At 40.4% G+C, this 21,563-nt stretch overlaps 1 protein-coding gene across 4 annotated transcripts in view; it reads right to left on the bottom strand.

Moving 5' to 3' along the window:
* The window catches only part of iqsec1b (IQ motif and Sec7 domain ArfGEF 1b), a 176,471-nt gene extending 173,185 nt beyond the window's left edge, over window positions 1-3,286 (bottom strand). For 2 of the 4 annotated variants that reach the window (XM_084395316.1, XM_084395302.1), the window contains exon 1: window positions 2,670-3,286. In XM_084395316.1, the coding sequence (XP_084251442.1) occupies window positions 2,670-2,956 (287 nt within the window). In that variant the 5' untranslated portion in view covers window positions 2,957-3,286. The remainder of the gene's footprint in view (window positions 1-2,669) is intronic. The other 2 variants (XM_084395310.1, XM_084395317.1) reach the window with 2 other exon arrangements.
* Window positions 3,287-21,563: the final 18,277 nt, after the last annotated feature.

Genomic DNA, 21,563 nt, shown 5'->3' on the forward strand with positions numbered 1-21,563 from the left:
AAGAGAACCCGATGGTGGAAAAGAGACTAAAACAAAGTGTAGGCTAAGCATAATCAGCATATTATGAACGGATCTGTTTTGACATTCAAGCAGGCACAGATAAGTCAGGCATATGCAAAAAGCAAATAGCAAGTGGAAAATAAAAATGAATGGCTAATATTACACCACAAAGCTCAGTCATTGTAGAGCCAGGAATAAAATTTAATTATATCTTCCCTAATCGTAAGAACTGTACAGAACAGATTCCGTATTTCAATCTCACAGAATCTGCACTGCCTAGAAGAAAGGTGAAGGTGAAAGCCAGACTTTCTACCTCTGCAACCTCTCTGCATTGAATTACAACAGAAGTTACTGACAAAATACACTGTAGAAAGTGCAAGTGAAGTGCAACTCAGCTCATGAAACATCAACATCTTTAAAGGTTACCTCTTCGGGTGCTATAGCAGAATAGAAAGTTATTTCACAATATAAACTGTAAAAATAAGAGATCATGAGATCAGCCAGTGCATTTGCATTACAAGGGATAATGTGACAACTGCATGTTCGCATACAGCTAAATTCCAAATCCAACTCCGGCTTTAAAACGCCACATGTCTTAGGGAGAAATTTATGTTTCTGACTCATCCAAACACTCATGTAAATTTCCATAAATATGCCAGATAAACACTTATCTCTTGCAGTGAATCCACTTGGAAATCCTAACACACTGCAGCAAGCCAGCAAACCAGCAAACCCCTCATGTAGTGTGGCACCAGAAGCTGTGTGAGCTCCTGATTGTCAACATAATAAAATAGTAGCAGATTAGAATAGGCCAATTCTTCAGAGTAGGCTTGTTGTGACGTAACACTGTATTACAAACTGCATCGAAAATGAGGTTTGTGTAGGAATTCCAAACGGGCAGTACAGCTCAAACAATCAAAAAGATGTGAATTTGATCTCATTTTAAAGGTTGTATTACAAATAAACAGGCCTAACGTTACCTTAAAGGGATACTCCACTTTAAAATGAAAATTATGTCGTCATAAAGCTACTCACCCTCATGTTGTTTCAAACTTGTATGCATTTCTTTCTTCTGCTGAACAGAAAGGAAGATATTTAGAAGAATGTCAGTAACCAGACAGTTTCTGGTCTCATTGACTTCCATAGTAGGAAAAAAATATACTATGGAAGTCAATGAGACCAGAAACTGTCTGGTTACTGATATTCTTCTAAATATCTTCCTTTCTGTTCAGCAGAAGAAAGAAATTCATAAAGGATTGAAACAACATGAGGGTGAGTATATGATGACAGAATTTTCATTTTAAAGTGGAGTATCCACTTTAAAAGCAGACAAGGATAGAGTGTAACTAGCTAATGTTTGCCATTTTAGTCAACATATTAGTCTTACAAAGACTGGCTGAAATCCATTAAAAACCATCACAGCTGGAAAGCAGATGTTCCCGTGATGAATTCTCTTAATTAAATTGAGAATTTCCTTATAAAAATGATTAAAGACATTTAAAAAGAGGATTTTTTGTCATACTAAACCTGACGGCATAACGTGGCTACTGTTGAACCATAGGCTACTGGCTCCAAGGTTGCTCTCTTCGGATTACAGATGAGGAAAAACGGCTTCATTTCATTTTATTTATAATTTTTAAAGCTAGAATTCGTTAGGGCGTGTCACACTTAGCCCTGTGTTAATTATTTTAAACCTGGTTAGCACTGCTTCACACCGTGGGTTACTTAACCCTTGTTCTCCAGAGAATGATGATTTAGCGCGTTGTTTGGCAACTGGCAACCCAATCAGAGCTTGCGATAATAAATATTCATGTGCTTTCTACAGTTCTTCAGAACTATCACGCGCTGTTTAGTCTTCATGTCTGAGACAAACGGTTAAACATGCGAAGGCAAACGAGTTTACTGAAATGATGAAGAGACTGAATTTTTCAGTCTCTACACCAACCGGTGTGGATCTACTTGGCAACATTTCCATAGATGGACAAGCCGTTATTAAATAAAGATGCGTGCTGTATTTGTCCAATCAACGTTACCTAACCTCATAAATATGCAAATAAGACCATTAACCCGCACTTACGAAGGTACAGTGTGAAATCTCGAACCATGTCAAGCTAGGATAATTTACTAACCCCGGAAAAAGTATGAACAACACCGTTGAAACGTGGAACAAGACATGATTGGTGTACAGAATGACGCTGTGTGGACAATTTCAAGTGTCAAAAGCCTGTCAAAATCGAACGCCGTCGACATGGGTGTGTGTGTGTGTGTGTGTGTGTGTGTGTCCAAGCAAGATGCCTACCACAGCATTTTGAGCATCGTAGAAAGGAGCGTATTGTTCAAAATTGCTTTTAATGTATCTTTTCTAACTGACTGTTGGCTGCTGTGCTCCCTGGGGGTTATATAAATATATTCACTTTAATATAGACAGGCATTTATATAAATAAAACGCCCGGTGACATTTAAGTGTTGGTATTTACTCACACCCAAAGCCTTCCCATTAAGCGAGTCTGTTCATTGTCATTGAGACCCACAGATACACACTCTTCTTCTAGTCGTTTAAAAGAGCAGCATATACAGCTGACATCCCTGCTTAGAGATATTCCATTCATACATAGTCCAAACGAGACACGAAACCAGCAGTGACAGCTTTGCAAAAGTGGGACTCTTACTTTTCTTGGATCACGTTCTCCTTTATGGCACCCAGCGTGGGGTGACTGTTGCCCTGTTGTTGCAGTCTGCAGGTGGCCAGGTGCCTCTGGTGCTGATCCTTCAAGCACGCGTTCTCTTGACAAAGATCACACACTTGCTGTTCTAGCTCTTCAATCCGATTCTTCTGCTTCTCCAACAACTCCTGTTGGGTTTCGATGATTTTATTGAGCTCTTTCAGGTACTCCGCCGCCTTGCTGGGGTTTTCGGTCGGGTTTTCCATGTCGATGTACGCGAAATGCCCGTCCATGGGGCAAATTCGATCCGCTGAGCTGGGTTCACAGCCGCTCCGCCATTGTTTATGTTTGCTGGCACTGCTGACTGCTGTCGGCGCTCAGTACTGAGTACTGAAGTTGCGCTCGAGCGCTCGTCCGCTGCAGCGCGCCGTCCAGAGGCTCGCGCTGCGCCACAATAACTAACCCGCTCCGTGGATGATGTTAAATCCCTTTAACCCTTCAGTGGGAGGACTGTTAAGGTAAGCAGCTAGTGTTTACTGCGCTAGTTGCCTATTTTTCGAGGTGCATTATTTGCCCGCAAAAAAAACAACAACAGTTAGTCTACTGTACAACCTTCTTAACATGTTTGAAAAGCATAAACATGTCGGTCTTAGCTGGTTTAAGCTGTTTTAGGTGGTGTTCAGCTGCATGGTTTAAGTGGTCAAGTGGGTCTCCCAGCCTAACCAGCTAAAACCCTGCTGAAAAAAATAAGGTGGTTTGCTGGTCAAACTGGTGTTGAACAAGATTGAATGAATGGTCTCCCAGCCTGACCAGCTGACAAAGTATCATAAACCAGCCTAAGACGCCCGATATGTTGGCTGGTTTTAAAGAGGTCTAGGGAATTTTTCCTTCGTCTGGCTGGGGGACCAACTAGATCAAGTTTGGGCTGGTGAAGATCAAATAAAGTTACGACCAGCAGCAAACAATATTAGACTAGTTTAAGATGTTCCACCCCAAAAGTGCCCAAAAGTGTCTCATCTCAGACATCTCAACAGGTGCTCTACTCATCCTATCCAAACCGCTCCTGCAACAGAATAGAGAGGCCAAAAGGGAAGTTACATTTTCATGAAACATCTCATTTTCACTGGCACACTGACTGTTAAATCATGTCCAGTGTTTACTGCCATTTAGCTTTAGCCAGTTATAGCTCATTACATCATAATACATGCTTAAAATGTTCTGTTTTTCCTGGTCATCTTTGGATTATATGGCATTTATGATTTATAGATCAATGTATTGGATTTAGTTTGATTCATCTTTAAGTAAATGTTATTTTTAGCAAAAAAAAATTTATATCAATATCTCTGGATCATACACGTAGCATTTATGATTTATAGATCAATGTATTGAACGTTTTCACGTCTCTAAGTAAATGTTATTTTTAGCACACACAAAAAAAAACCCACCAAAATGGATATCATTATCTCTGGATCATCCTATACATGCAAAATAAAGGGTTAATAATATAATTGCACACTGAGACTGTGTCTCAGTCCTACTGAGTGCCCTCTGGTGGTTGTATTTGGCAATAACCGAATGGGTTTGCCAATTTAAGATTGATCTTTATGCCAGTCGGTGCAAAACAAAACACGATTTACTTGATTTATTTTTCAATTTGTTGGCATGTTGGTTGTGTTGTATAATTCATAACAGTTACAGTTATAGTCGAGTATTGCTTGGTTAAGTTGAATAAATAGTTACATGTCACCATCTGAGCATTTCAAGTGACAATAAAAACAGCATTTGTCACTTAAAATAGATAAATGGCTGGATCTAATTATAGCACATGTCCAGTAGAATGTATAGCATATGCAAGCTGCCAAAAAAAGAAGAAGAAAAAAAAACTGATTAGGGGAACTGTTTATCTTCCCAATTGTCATGACAGCCAGTGTTCTGAGGCATATGCTGTTTGGTGCTCTGTACCTGTGCATTGTGCTGCTAATGAGAGAGAGACACCAGATAATGTGCATTATTCACATTTTATCCTCTGTGATCACAAAGACGCTGTCTCCATCAAAGCCTCGCAATGATGACAAGGATGGGCTGAGTTTTACTGTAAGAGCGTCTGCCTTCCTCAAAAATGAATCTATTTTTAGAAGCCTTTGTCTTCTCTTAATTCATTTTTCAAACTAACTTTTAGCAGATTACATTGTGGTTTGGAAAATTAGACCTAGGGAGGAAAAGGTCATATGTTGTAAACGCAAAAGATGTTTATAAGAAATAATCACCTTAATGGCATAGTGTTTTACACTGCCTCTTACTGAAACAACATTGATTTTTCCAAGTAATGGTGTGTGCATTTTGACATACACAATGGCATTTCCAAAGTGCAGTTTCGATAGTGCATAATGATACGGGGCAACAGAAAGAAAATGCAGCCGGTGCTCTCCTTTATGAGACTGACAAAACACTCAGAATGTCCTCATGACATTGCCTGGGAAGACTGCTTGTCTTTCAGTCATGTTTGACTCTTTTTGCACCGCACATTTAAATATTTACATTACAATTCATTGTCTGTAGAGCAAAAAAGGAAGCGTTTTTCCTTGTAATTTTCTTCTCATAAGCTAGTGTTTCTAGCAGATGGGCCTGCAATGAATGCAGGCCAACAACATAAGTCCCACAATCATAAGTCAAGTCTTTTAATGAGGAACTGAGATACAAAATGCAGAAACTCAGACTACAGATAGTTCCAATTTGCTATGTGTTCTATTTTTCCTTTCCTTCACCCATCCCTTTTATTTATTTTTTATTTTCCCCCTACAACCACATATCATATAGTAACCGACTGGCCAGCTTCGGCGCAGATGGTAAAATACACCATCATTTGAACAAATTTGCCATTGATGGCCATTCAGAAAGAGCTGTTTATTTGGACTGAATCAATTATTTTTCTTCAGAAACTGTATTATATTATTGTTGTTTCACCATTGATCTTTTTTCTTTACGCAGGTCCGTGTTTTCCTGGACTGCATGCGCTAGCCGAAAAACTACCATAGAGATAAAGTAGAAGAATAGAACTCAATGTAAATTAGACCTCCTTGCGCTAGTCCATTCTGGTATGCAACACCCCTTTTTACATCAGTTTCGTTTAGAAATGCATCAGATTACAGAAGTAAAATGGGATGTGAATGCTTCATGTTGACTCTAAGTTTCTCTGTGTTGTTTATGGCCTAACTGGTTCCTCACTAGACTATTACTCTATGCAACCTGCCTAAACAGATGTCAGACTCACATAACAGACTTGCATCAATCCTGTTGGCACATTAGCATGTTACTGCAGTCTCTGCCTTTTTATGTGCATTGAATTCTTTAGCAGCATCTCAGTGGAACGCTCATTTGATGTGGAGAGAACTATTCAAAGATACTGATGAGATTTGCCTCATTTCGAAACATTTAGAGTGATTATGTTGCTTCTCTTATTTATCTATCCGTGTTTTATGTTGCTGAAAACACGTTGCATGTTGCACAAAACAGCATTCACGACATTCTATGCAACACACATCTGCATTGCTAATGGGAAAGGGCTGTTCAAGACGTATTATATTCTCCTCCTGACCACACCAGACATTGCCAATACTTCTTAATCGAATGCAACCAGTTCTGCACTGCCCATCTGCTGTTCTGCACAAACACTCTCACAGATCAATTACGGATGAGGACCTGAGGTATATAGAAAAAGAAAAAAAGAAATATGAGGTATAGGGTACTCAACATTTTATTAACAATCATTAAGTGGAACTATATGGTTTCAATTCCATGGAAACCAGCTATTTGCACCCACTTCTGTTGCCCTACTGACCTCTACAGTGAACAAGAAGAGGAGAGATCCTGGTTAGGCATCCATGTTTATTCATGTCTTTCCTCCTGCCTAGGTCTCATACATATCTCTAAAGTTTGCTTGCAGGCTTCATTGGCTACTGTTGCAGAGACAGGACACATTCAAGCCTTGGGATTGAACAGTGATTTTGAAAACATTACTGTAGCACAGGGTGGTCATACAGTATGTGGTCAGATCAAAAACATTTTCTAGATTACATACCTTCAAGTAGCGTTAACTTTACACCTTTTACCCCTACTATAGCCCTACAATATAAACCTGAGAAAAGAATATCTTAGACACAGCTGGTTTATATCTGAAGCGGAGATCCAAAGAAATGTCATATTAGTTTATCAATCGGCCACCAGACTCTGACCAGGAACCGAAATACTGTGAGAGTCATTGCGACCTGTGACATTTTGTCCTTTCCTGTGAAGGGAAACCTGGACAAGCTTCATTTCTCAGCTTCCACTCAGCAAAGGCAAAGCAAATTTCTTATCTGTGCAAGGTCAGAGAGGAGATGCTGACTGTCACTCAACTCTTGCTCCCTGTTAAACACGCTTTGTGGGTGTGAAGGATGTGGGGACACTTTTGGGAGCATTAAAAAGAAATTTGGTACAACTCTAGTCCGTTCACTTCCTTGTAATAACAACTTTCTCCCTGTCAGCTATGAAATGAAAATCCATTTTTGTACGGTACCTCCTAAGCACTGTTGGAGAGTAGCTAACAAAAAGCATGAGGCTACTGTCATCTATGCCAGTAACTGTACAGGATAATATTTCCCAGTGTTCGCAAAGTGGTTTAGCTTTTCTGATCAACACACTATTTTTTAGTAAAGTAGAGTAGCTTGGTTTATTTTTTCATCACACACAACTTTTCAAACACAAACTGTTGTCTCTTTATCATGTTACTATATTTAGTGAACCAGTTTGTTTAGTTTTGGCACTGGTCAAATTAATGGTTCACTGATTCATTCAACCTGTGTATTTTTAAGCCAAATACTTGAAGGGATTACTTTAAAGCATTACTTCTATCTTAATTTTACTACAGACTTTTACTTACGATTTTACTACAAACTAAAAGACTTTTGAAATTGTAAATAAAAGATTTCTGGAATACGTTTTACAAAAAAAGTTTTATTGTCTGTCTTTCTACTTAAAAATTTCACATTTAATTCAAAATGTTACTTGTCATTTCTTTGTAATTATTTGTGAAATTTACTAGCAATTTCTGAGTGAAAATTATTTCAAAGTAAATTCTACACCTTTTTTTTTCCAGTGTAGAATACACACTAATTTACATAACAGAATGAGCAGCAATATTTAAAGGGATAGTTCACCCAAAAATGACAATTTCTTTCTTCTGTGGAACACAAAAGATATTTTGAAGAACGTTTAAACCGTTTTTGTCCACGCAGTGAAAGTCAGTGGGGTCCAACAAAACAATTTAGCTGTACATTTTGTTAGCTTGTAGTGTAGCTATCTTCTTTTTACAAGGGTAGTTTAACTGTATTTGACCCACATTTTAAGTAGCTTCCCAACACTGCTCCTATGCCAAGATCAAGCTGCATGTTTGCTGATGAGTGAATCGTTTTTCCAGGTAGGCTGGCAGTTAGTTTGCTTTGTGTTGTTTCAGTGTAATTACTCAAAGCAGGAACTTTTCATGCTGTTGTATTTCCGTCTTGAATTGCATTTTAAATAATATATGTCTCAGTCCTCATTGTATCTTGCTGACTCAGTTTAAATCTATACGTATATCACTATTATCTTCGCCATGCCTCCACTGTGCTCGATTTGATGCAATTTTTAACATTGTGCTCAATGACACCAGTGCAATTATAGTAATCACACTAAATTGCAGCTTTGAATGTCAAAATCTTGCATTCACAAAAGGAATAGATTTCATATGCAAACCTTTTGAATAAGACAAGATTTTTTGTTACTTTTTTTCAATCAAAATGTTCTTAAAAATTGAATGTCGTGGCAATTTCACTTGAATATATCACATTGGGAGCAAACCAAACTAGGGAGCATCACAGGATAATCTGTAAGGGAACATGTTTTGTAACCTATATTTTTCATATTTTAGCTTGTCAGCTTGCTTTTTGCAGTCGAATTGCAGTCCAGGATGATCAGTCAACGTCCGCTCTCGGGTCCAAGAGGCACATCCAAGGAATCCTGCCGACAACGCCAAATTGGGGTGGCAAACTATTTTCTATTTCTGAATAAGAGACAAACATGTAACAATTGTCTTTAAAGATTATTGATTCCCTTGCAAGGAAAGGTCAACAATCATACAGTCATACAAAGTGGCTGCAAGGTGTGACAACAAGAGGAGGGCATCCTTCCTTCTTTATAGTCCTGACTCCCCCTGTTTCTCTGGTTAAATGAAGATATGTCTCAGCCATTATAACACATTGTTAAACTTGTTTATCATATGCTACCCTTGAGTGGAGGCCCTCTGTCTCGGTCATACATTAGTCACACATTACTTTTGTCAAGCCACGTATATTACAAGGTCATACACATGCATATATTCATAAGGGTTAATAACAGTTCTTTGTTCTATCAATGTAGCAGAGAATAATGGGACTCCACATGCAATCCTCGTGCATTTTATTACCTTAATCTAATTACCATCATGTTTCTAAGATTCTATGAATATAAGAAAATGCAAACATAGAACATATAAAATTTCTTCCACAGCTGTCACTGCGATACCCTTTCAAAAAATACTAATATGCCCCATTTAGGTACTAATTTGTATAAATTAGATTAGGTAATATGTATCATTAAAGGGGACCTATTATGCAAAATTCACTTTTACATGATGATTGAACATGAATATGTGTCGGCAGTTTGTGTACACAACCCCCCCTATAATGGTAAAAATCCATCCACTCCTTTGTCCACTCCTATATTCCCCATAATTCATAAACAGTGTCTCAAAATGAATCGTTCATTGCACGTTATATTGTGACGTCACACTGCCCGTAACCGGTGAGGAATCTGTTAGATCCCCCTGAGTGAGCTGTACACAGTACGCCATGTTAAATGCGCTAGACGGACGCGTTTGACCGTTGCGCTCGCGTCTTTTACAGCATCTTGCGCAGGAAACTGCGTTCTAAAAATGCAGCGGCCGTCTAGCACGTGTTTACATGGAAAATAATGGAAAGGCAGCGCCAGTGGTGGAATGCAAAAACACGTTCTGTGGAAATGGCCCCATGCTGTTTCTCCTGTTTTGTTGTTGCCGGAGGCACGAGCTGCAAAGGCACAGCCCTCTTCTGGAAAGGGGGCGGAGAGCAGCAGCTCATTTCCACTTAAAGATACACACATGAAAACAGTGTGTTTTTCCTTCCATACAAAAAAGGGGCTGCTTTTGGCATGGTATAATCAATTATCTGTGAGGTATTTTAAGCTGAAACTTCACAGACACATTCTGATGACACCTAAGACTTATATTACATCTTGTAAAAAGGGGCATAATAGGTCCCTTTAAGGTACTTCTGTGCACCCTTTAGGGGTAAATAAGGTACAAAGGTTTTCTTTTTGAAAGGGTTCCACCACAGTGACAGCTTCTGCACTTTTTTTTTTCTGAGAGTAAAGACAACTTTATGCAAGCACAAAGGACAAATGATTCACAATGGAGGTGTGATTAAAGGAAACTGCTTTGCTAACACGTCACTAACAGTTTAGACCTCACCTTGATACCACCTTGACCTCAGACTTGAACAGTGTGATCTTATTTAGTTACAACAGAAGTCAACATTGTTTAATGTAAAGTTTCTGCTTGTGCAGTTTGGGTAAAAATGAGTCTTTCGACCATATAAGCAGTTCCTCCTAGAACATTTAATTTACTAAAATACGCATGACAGTCCCTGAACTGTAGGAAGACGTCTAACAACAGCACACGATTCCCAATTAATGGCTTCATTATTCTCAGTATGTTTACTAGAAGAGGAATTATATAATTGGCAATCCCCGTGAGGTAACCATCCATCAGCTTGAACAAAACCAAAAGAATTGGAAACTAAAATTTGGTAAACTGCAATAGAGAGTTTTTAAAAGAAACATTTTATATGCAACATTACATCAGCGAGTAACACAATAAAAGGAAAGGGGGTGTGCATACACAGCAATCTCCACAGAAAGGTTGAGAACCACAGTAAAGAATATGGCTCAGAATTTCAGTGAGAATTGAAATGCTCTATTTATACATGAAATGGAAAACAGGTGCATGTAATGATGGTCATACCACATGTTGTTTCAGATTAAATGCTGATTGCTTGTCTGATTTTAGTCACTTTGCCATTAAGCTGGCCTGATTTCAGTTCCAGTGATGGACACCGCTGATTTTCAAGGTTGAAATACAGCGCCTCCACAAAGAATTTACCCCCCGGTGATTCGTTCTCTTTCTGATAGGCTGTAAAAATCAAATTAAAGCAAATGGGATTTTTCCTTCCAATGCTGTAGAAATCTCTGTAATGTCAAAATTAAATGAACTATTTAGAAGTCTTAAGAATTATATTAAAATAGAAAATCAGTGTTTAATTGACAATTACATTTTAAACTGTATCTCACGGTTTTCTCACCTTTTTTATGTGAAACAGGTTTTCCACACATTTCTGTTGGAATAGCTGGAACCTTAAAACTAACTATAAAGGTAGGCTTTTGTACATTTATAAATGAGAAACTTTACATATTTTGCCTTTCAAGTCTGAAGGAATGCATGTTTAAAGACAAAAGATATTTCAATGTGTTAAAATGTACAGTGTGACAGGAACAAAATGTGAAAGGCAAACCAGTAAAGGCTTCTCTGTCAGTCTATAAATCAGCTCTATATTCTTTAACCGGCAGCAGGAGTGTCTCGACTTTTGAGGGTGGTTCAACAGTATGCTTGTACTGTATATTCAGGGTGAGGGGTGACTGTGAAGTGCTAGGGACCTTTTGCTTTCCTCAATATTAGCCCATTAAAATCAATTTGGACAGTTTTCTCTGTGAGTCTTGGTGTGGGATGTAATCGCTAAATTTTTAACATCTAGACCTCCGCTTGTCACAGGGCCAGTCGATATTGAGTGAATGCGGCAGCTGCAAAATGTACCTGTCTGTGGGCTATCTGCAGTCAAGGCGGAAATATATTTCTAATGCCAATGTTCGTGCCTGGTTTCATTTCTACATATGGCACTTAAACAATTTGTGTTTTAGTGCTTCTTACTGAAGGGACAATTTGTACAAAACGGAAAATTCTGTCATTGTTTACTGATTTTGTGTGAAACACAAAAGTATATTTTGAAGAGTATTATAACCATTTATCCATATAATGAAAGCCAATGGGGTCCAAAACTTCTGAAACATATTTTGTGTTCTACTAAAGAAGCACAGCCATAGATGTTTGGAATAATTAAAGCATTTAATGTTTTTGAAAGAAGTCTCTTATGCTCACCAAAACTCAATATTTTAATATGTAATTTATTGCGGTTATGGCAAAGCTGAATTTTCATTCATTACTCGCTGTCTTCAGTGTCACATGAAATCATTCTAATATGCTGACTTGGTGCTTAATTATTAATAATGGTTCTTATTATTAATGTTGAAATCAAGTTTTTCTGCTTCATATTTTTGTAGAAACCATGATAATTCTTTTTTTTAGGATTCTTTTATAAAGTTCAATGAACAGCATTCATATGAAATTGTTTATAACATTATAAATGTCTTAATTCTTACTTTTGCTCAATTGAATAAAAAAATCTTACTTATTCCAAACTTTTAAATGGTAGTTTCACAGTTTCCACAAAAATAATCCACAATGTTTTCAACATTGGTAATAAGGCAATATTTGCAAGTTACCACTTTTTACAGTGCATTACAGATTAAGTTTTAAAATATATTCTAAACAGTTCTTTTAAATTGTAATAACATTATACAATATTACCATTTTACAGTTTATTTTCATTAAAAAATGCAGTCTTTGTCTTGGTTAGCATGAGTATAAGTGGTGGCACCACTTCATTTTGGTGTGAACTATTTACTTAAACTGAGTAAAAACTGAATTCGAATGCAGGTTCACTTGGATTGCATTTAAACTGGCTAATGGAGGGAAACAGAAACAACACCTCACTAAATCCTCTCCATGTTTCCCTATCCTTTGCAGAATGGTACAGTCATTACACAGACAGTCTTCTAGCAGCATACTGTACAGTTGACACAGGATCTAGGATAGGCCAATTACAGCAGAACCGTTACTCAACCTTATGATCCCTAGATCACCTCACCCTCATTAAACTTCTACCCTCTTTCACACCAACATCCCAACAAAAAGCCAATGTGCCCTCGCCTGTTTCTTTTCCTCCTTCCCGAGGAGGTTTAGGCTTGCTTTTATCTCAATGTTCAAGATCACCAGGATAAATAACAGCATCACCACAGATTACTATATTTGTTTTCTGCAGTCTTGATTCAATAAAAATTGCATTTTGCACGGAATGGCTGCTTGGAAATTGCAGGACCATTATAGTCTAATATGATGGTCAGAGGAAAAGCTCAAATTGTGCCCTGCAATTCAGAAAAAGCAAAGCTATATAGCAACAGTTTCTCTCCAAACACTTTAATCATCTCACCGTCATGAGTAATCCTAACAGCGTTAGCACTAATGCCTGAGCTCAGTGGAATCCCTGACTCATGTTATCACCACTGAAGGATTACTAGTGAAAACCAGTTCACACATGACTATGCCAATAGAATTTGTTGCCCGCAGTTTTGCCAAGTAGGACATGGCTCCTGGGTCAACATGTTTTGTTGGTCCTGCATGAGGAGCAAGGGTTGTATTGGTTAGAAATGCCCTCCTGCTGGTAGATGTCATAACTGCAACCTCTGACAGCAAAAATCTCCATTAACAGCCATTCTAAAATATCTGTGTAAAATGTTTTTTTTTTTTTTTTTTTTTTTTTCAAGGAACATTTAAACTATACATTTTATTATATTATAGTATATATTTTACCACTTTACCAAAGTTGCTCAAGTCTCAACCCCAAACTAAGTCAGTTTCTGCCTTGAAGCAAATATAATTGTCACTTTACATATCTCGATTTCGATATTTCTCATTGACGTTATTTTTTATTTAAATATGTTTTCTTTACATTTAATTATCTTTTTTTATTCACACTGCTGTTCAATTTTTTTGTAAGTTTGTTTTTAAAGAAATTATTAGCAAAGATTAATTAAACTGATCAAGTGACAGTAAAGACACTTCAAATGTTACATCTATTTCAAATAAATACTTTTCTTTTTTAACTGTCTATCCTTCAGAAAAAAATCCTGAAAAAAAGTTACACGGTTTATATGTCACTTTTGGGTTTTGGTTCATGGATATATTTTCATGTCTTTTATTTTGTAATTCTCACAGTCATTTGCTTTCCTTGCTCATGTTATCCTGCCATGTGTCATGTTCTGATTGGTTGTTTTTGGTCATGTGACAACAGCTCTGTTGTCATTGGTTCACTGTCTTGATCATGCTCAGGGGCCTGTTTCAGAAAGGAGGTTCAACCAACTCTGAGTTAAAACTTGAACAGATGCGGTTGAGCATGCGCATAACACACGCCATAACCAAACGTTATGTGATTGGCTTACGGGTAACCAATTATTTTAAACTTCAGACAAGCGCCTCCCCCGCGAGAAAGAAAACATTACAACACTACAAAGCGAAGTAGAAGAGTTTGGTATTACCAGGCTAGAGTTGACTTACCCTGAGATGGGAAACTCTGAGTTTTCGGTTACAGAACAGCTGAAATTAGTTAGTTCAATCAACTCTGAGTTGACCTACTCTGAGTTAAGCGCGTGCACCACAACTATAAAAAGCCATTATCAATGGAGAGCAGATATTATGAGTCACCATGGCAACAGCGCCAGACAAAAAGAGGTCTGCATGTTTCTCACCTTTACATTTTAATTAGTTATACAGTGTTGGGTATAATTAATTACCAAGTAATCTAAATACTGTAATTTAATTAAAGGGATTACTCTTAATTCTTCTGTAATTTAAAGTAAAATCTGATGTAATTGCATTAGACTATAGAACAATTCTGTATATTTAACATACATTTTTAAAAGGTATATTTTTTATGTAACCTTCTCCCTCTACACACTTTGGTAAATTCAAGAATAATTCATGCAATTGTATATTGTTTATTTGAAAGCATTAAAAGTGCAGTTTCTTGTCTCTCCTTGTATTGTTGAAATGGTTGAGGTTGATATGGGATTTAGTAATTAGTAATAAGTAGACATTTGTTACAGAGCGGGCTCCCGCACCGCCTCCTCTCCACCACCAGAGGGAGCCTTCACCGGAATACTAGTTCTCTCGGGAACTCCAATCCCCATAATGCTTCATACCTGGGACTGATTGCGCACACACCTGCACCTCATTCAGACTCTCTATTTAATCCACACTCAAATGGAAGATCAGTGCGAAGTATTGCATTGCCACGGCCTGTAATTTCTGAGCGTTTACCCTATTCTACTGATCTTGTTGCCGACCTCGGATTGTTATCTCACTTCTGCCTGCTTGCTGCCTGTCTTGACTTGGATTGCCTTTGGATTATTGTCTCTTGCTGCCTGCCCCGATCTTCTGCCGGTTACCTGACTACTCTCTCTGTGTTGACCTTTGATTTCCCTGTTTGCTGTTCTCTGACCCCTGCCTGTTTGACGTTCCTTCAATAAAGCTGCAAATGGATCCTTCTCAATCTCCTGTATCATTACAGAATACTTCGCCATCAACTGATCCAGCAGCTGTTCTGCAGATATCCACTGAACTTACCTCTCAAGCATCTCGTCTGGATCTACATCACCATCAACTTAGTCATTTGACTTCACTCACCGAGCAACTGGTTCTGGGTCTGCAAGAACTACGAACTGCGATCACAAATCCTCCTGTTGCACCTGCCAGTTCTTCCCCAGAAAATCCTCCACCGGCTGCCACTCCCTCAGTAAATCCACGGCTGGCTTTCCCCGAGAAGTTCGATGGAAACCCCACGAAATGCAAGGGATTTCTGCTTCAATGTACTCTCTTTGTGGAGCAGCAACCGTCATTATACACCACCAACGCAAGCCGGATTGCGTTTGTTTGTTCACTGCTCACGGGGCGAGCGCTAGAATGGGCTACAGCTGTTTGGAGAACTGATGGGTCTTCCTTCGCTTCGTTTAGTGAATTTTTGCAACAATTCCGCCAGGTTTTCGAACATTCTACTGAGAGAGGAGACGCCGGGGAACAGCTACTATCTCTCACTCAAGGGAATAAAACTGCAGCCGAATATGCTCTAACTTTCCGCACACTCGCAGCACAAACTGACTGGGTCGAGAGCACTCTGAAAACTCTCTTTCGCAAAGGTCTCACCATGGAACTCCAGTCCGAACTAGCCTGCCGTGATGAAGGGAGAACTCTGACAGAATACATTGATCTAGCTATCCAAGTGGATAATCTAATTCGCTCACGACGATCAGTTCGACCCTTGCAGCTATATCATCACGAAACACCCACTCAACATGAACCCATGCAGATTGGTTTTACTCACATCACTCCAGAGGAGAGAGAGCGCCGCATACAACACCGATTGTGCTTGTATTGTGGTCAATCAGGACACATGAAATTTGCATGCCCAACCCGTCCTTCTGCCAGTTCCCGTGCGGTCCACGCATTAAAATTTCTATGAATCCATCCAGTTTCCAATTGCCAGTAATTATCACGATAAGAGGAAAGATTTTTAGAACCATAGCTCTCATTGACTCCGGGGCTGCTGGAAACTTTATGTCCCGTACTTTTGCTGAACAATGCAGACTCAATCTAACGCCTTGTCTTTCCTCCTTGGCAGTGGAGGCGTTAGACGGCCGACCCCTCGGAGAGGGAAGGATTCAGGACACCACAGAAGAGATTAAACTTCACGTTGGCACATTGCACACAGAGATCATCAGTTTTTATGTCATTCAATCACCCCATCATCCCATCATATTGGGGCATCCCTGGTTACACGCTCATAACCCACATATTTCCTGGAAGGAGGGTCAAATCATACATTGGGATGCTTCATGCCAGAACCGCTGCCTGACTCCTGTGACTCGCATATCGCTTCAAGAGACGAAAAGTGAGCCCTCGAATCCCAGCAGCCCAACTCACCGACCACCTAGGGAGAATCACATTCCTTTGCAAAACACAGAGCCTGAATCCTCAGCTAACAAAGAACCTAACATACCTGCTGTATACACAGACCTCCTCGAAGCCTTTAGCAAGAAGAAGGCATCCCAGCTCCCCGAACATCGCCCTACTGACTGTGCCATAGACCTCCTTCCGGGTGCTTCTCCGTCTCGTGGACGGATATTTCCTCTATCCCAACCTGAATCCGAAGCCATGAAAAACTACATCCATGAGGAATTATCCAAAGGTTTCATCAGACCCTCAACTTCCCCTGCTGCCGCTGGGTTTTTCTTTGTCAAGAAGAAGGACGGTGGTCTACGACCCTGCATTGACTACCGGGCACTAAATGATATCACAGTCAAGTTCCGCTACCCCCTACCACTCGTGCCCGCGGCACTCGAACAACTCCGCAAAGCCCAGTATTTCACTAAACTGGACTTACGCAACGCCTATAATCTGATCCGTATTCGTGAGGGGGACGAGTGGAAGACGGCGTTTTCCACCACTAGTGGGCACTACGAATATCTGGTCATGCCTTTCGGTTTATCCAACAGTCCATCCGTGTTTCAATCCTTTATGAACGACGTCTTCCGAGACATGTTGGACAAATGGGTGATCGTTTACATTGACGACATTCTAATTTATTCCAATTCCATGGAGGAACACATTCAGCAGGTCAGGCTGGTCCTTGAGCGACTCATACAACATCAACTCTACGCCAAAGCTGAGAAATGTGAATTTCATCAGACAAGAACGTCCTTCTTGGGTTACATTATCGGTCAGGAAGGGGTCGCTATGGACGAAAGAAAGGTAAAAGGAGTTCTGGACTGGCCGCTACCTCAAACCCTCAAAGAATTACAACGTTTCCTGGGGTTCGCCAACTTCTACAGAAGGTTCATTAGAAATTTCAGCATCATCGCGGCTCCTTTAACCGCAATGACCAAACGTCATTCGACTCGATTAAAGTGGTCAGAGGAGGCAGAACAGGCTTTCAAGGAACTCAAATCCCGATTTACATCTGCACCCATTCTCCATCATCCAGACCCTGAACGCCAATTCATTGTGGAGGTAGACGCTTCTAACACAGGAGTCGGGGCTGTACTATCACAGCGACAGGGTAACCCAGAAAAAATGTATCCATGCGCCTTCTTCTCCCGCAAACTTACGCCAGCTGAACAAAATTACGACGTGGGGAACAGAGAATTGCTCGCAATGAAATTGGCACTGGAAGAATGGCGACACTGGCTGGAAGGAGCAAACCAATCCTTTGTCATCCTAACCGATCATAAGAACCTGGAGTATCTACGGTCAGCTAAACGCCTAAATCCACGACAAGCCAGATGGGCACTATTCTTTACTAGATTTCAATTCACCGTCACATATCGACCAGGAACCAAGAATATCAAAGCAGATGCTCTATCACGTCAAACAGAAGGCACAATTCAGAACCACACTCCAGAGAACATAATTCAGACAAATCTGCTGGTAGCTCCAGTACAGTGGGATTTGGTCACGGAGATTCAACAAGCGAACAGTCAGGTGAGACCCCCTTCTGAATGTCCGGATAATTTACTGTTTGTTCCAGAAACTCTCCGCTCCCGGCTCCTTGATCATGTGCACTCCAATCCCAGTTCAGGGCATCCAGGAATCACGGCTACCATTCATCTCTTGCAGAATCGCTTCTGGTGGCCGACGCTACGGGTCGACACCACTATACATGTAAAGAACTGTGTCAGCTGCAATACGTCCAAATCACCCAGACAATTACCTGCTGGGCTGTTAACACCACTTCCCACACCTCGCCGCCCCTGGTCCCATATTGCAATTGACTTCATCACAGATCTACCTAAATCGCAAGGACACACCACCATACTCACCATTGTCGACCGATTCTCCAAAGCATGCCGTCTCATACCTTTACCCAAACTCCCCACTGCTCTAGAAACAGCTGAAATTCTGTGCAACCAAGTGTTCCGCTTGTATGGTTTACCTGAGGATATTGTTTCCGACCGGGGTCCTCAGTTCACATCCAGAGTTTGGACTGCATTCTTCAAAAATCTGAATGTCAACATCAGTTTGACCTCAGGGTACCATCCACAATCCAACGGACAGACAGAACGTCTGAACCAGGATGTCACACGTTTCCTAAGATCCTACTGCCAGAAGGAACAAGCCGAGTGGAGCCGGTATCTATTCTGGGCCGAATACGCACAAAATTCACTGATCAAACCTGCCACAGGTATTACTCCTTTTAAATGCGTCTTGGGCTTTCAACCACCATTGTTCCCTTGGTCAGGGGAACCAACAGAACTACCATCTGTCACAGAGTGGCTACGCAAGAGCGAGGTGATCTGGGATCAGGCTCATATACATCTCCTTCATGCAGTCAGACGACAAGAACAACAGGCCAATCGTCATCGGCGCCCTGCTCCGAAGTACAGCGCTGGTCAGTGGGTGTGGCTCTCCACAAGAGATCTGAGACTTCGACTTCCCTGCCGCAAACTCAGCCCCAGGTATGTTGGACCATTTCAGATATTAAAACAAGTTTCTCCTGTATCTTTTCGTTTGGATTTACCTGCTGACTACCGCATCTCTCCCACATTCCATGTATCTCTATTGAAACCTGCCGGTGGGCCTGGAGGAGCGTCGGAAGTGGGAGCTGCAGCTCCAGACCCCTCACCCATCCTGATTGACGGCGAGGAGGCGTATCGGGTGCACGAAGTGCTGGACTCCAGACGCCGGGGTAACGTCCTCCAATACCTGGTGGACTGGGAGGGGTACGGTCCGGAGGAACAATCTTGGGTCAATGCCGGAGATATCCTGGACCCATCACTCACTGAAGAGTTTCATCAAACATACCCGGGAAAACCGGCCCCTAGACCCCGTGGAAGACCCCGGCGTCGTCTGCCTTCTCGCCTCAGGAGCTGCTCGCAGGGGGGGGGCTCTGTTACAGAGCGGGCTCCCGCACCGCCTCCTCTCCACCACCAGAGGGAGCCTTCACCGGAATACTAGTTCTCTCGGGAACTCCAATCCCCATAATGCTTCATACCTGGGACTGATTGTGCACACACCTGCACCTCATTCAGACTCTCTATTTAATCCACACTCAAATGGAAGATCAGTGCGAAGTATTGCATTGCCACGGCCTGTAATTTCTGAGCGTTTACCCTATTCTACTGATCTTGTTGCCGACCTCGGATTGTTATCTCACTTCTGCCTGCTTGCTGCCTGTCTTGACTTGGATTGCCTTTGGATTATTGTCTCTTGCTGCCTGCCCCGATCTTCTGCCGGTTACCTGACTACTCTCTCTGTGTTGACCTTTGATTTCCCTGTTTGCTGTTCTCTGACCCCTGCCTGTTTGACGTTCCTTCAATAAAGCTGCAAATGGATCCTTCTCAATCTCCTGTATCATTACAACATTAATCTAATTACACTGTTGAAGATGTCATTTGTAGTTAGTAATACAAGTAACTTACCCAACTGTTATAATATCAGAGGTGAAAGAACAGTATGTTATTCAACCAAATTTTAATTTTCATGTAGGGGCAATGGCTGAAAATTAAATATGAAAACATAATTCAATCAAGTAAGGCTTGAGCATATCATAGGTGTAGGCTACCTGACTTTACATTTGACATAAATAACTAAATAGCATCCAGTGTCTAGCAGTGCAGCAGCATTTTTGGCTGAGGGAATTCCTGGAGGGACTTCAGAGCCAGTCACTCCCGAAGATCCAAGGGCCTCATAAAATGTAAGATATATTACATATGTGCTATTTTTTATATAGGCTATTTTTGATATTTCCATTTATTTTACTTTGGGTTGGGTTTTTTGTTGGTCCCAACAGATTCTGATGGTAATATCTGTCTAGGGAGCCTCCTGTCCCAACAGAACCCCAGGCAGTTGTAAGTAACCTACTCAATACACCATTATGACAAATAGTGTTATAAAGTGTAGGCTATACTCGACCAAACGCTCATCTTCACAGGACGATGGGGATAAAGAGTTTCTGCTGCCACAGAGAGGCCTACAGTGTCTACACATCAAACAATCTACACATTCAGATTTTTTCACATATTTATGTGGAGTAGCCTATAGAATCAAAGTTTAAATCTAAGTATAAATGGGTATTCTTATCTCTCCCCCCGCCCCAAGAGTGTGGAAGAACAGCAGGAGGACGGTCCATCAACTTCTGTTGCACAGATCAACACAGTTCAGTGATTCTCAGTAAATGCAAGTTGAATTCTGTAGAATTTGTTTACAACTACATTATGTAACTCTAATCTACTACTGTATTTTCAGTTGCCAGTTAAGGAGTTATATAGACTTTATCTTATTAAAAAAAAAAAACAGCAGTAAAAATAGCAATATTAATTTTATCAATAAAAATGTATTGAAAGAATGAATGAGGTGTTTAAACACTACTTCCTCTTTAAAAAAGGGGAGGAGACCAATAGAAACTCTGGGTTTACCGAAGAAAACCTGCTCCCGACCAGGTTAGGTTCACAGAGTAAGTTACCATGGTAACTGACTCTGAGTATAAGTTACCTCTCTTTCAGAAACCGGCTTGACTTACTCTGCTCTCTCAGGTTTAACATACCTCCCATTCTGAAACAGAAAACTCAGAGTTTCCCTCATTTCAGGGTTAAAGGTATAGCGGAGGATTTTTTACTTCCGGGTGGATCACCTATACTATTGGTCCTCCTAATTGTCAATCATTCTGGTGAATCAATCATACTTATTCAAAAAGTGGATAGGGCGAGTCTTATCTAAAATTCGTAAAGATCCTCCATACCTTTAACAAACTCAGAGTTTTCATTTAACCTCCTTTCTGAAACAGGCCCCAGGTGTTTCTTGTTACTCATGAG

The sequence above is a fragment of the Rutilus rutilus genome (genome assembly GCF_951802725.1).
Source record: "Rutilus rutilus genome assembly, chromosome: 22".
In the NCBI taxonomy this organism is placed as follows: domain Eukaryota; kingdom Metazoa; phylum Chordata; class Actinopteri; order Cypriniformes; family Leuciscidae; genus Rutilus; species Rutilus rutilus.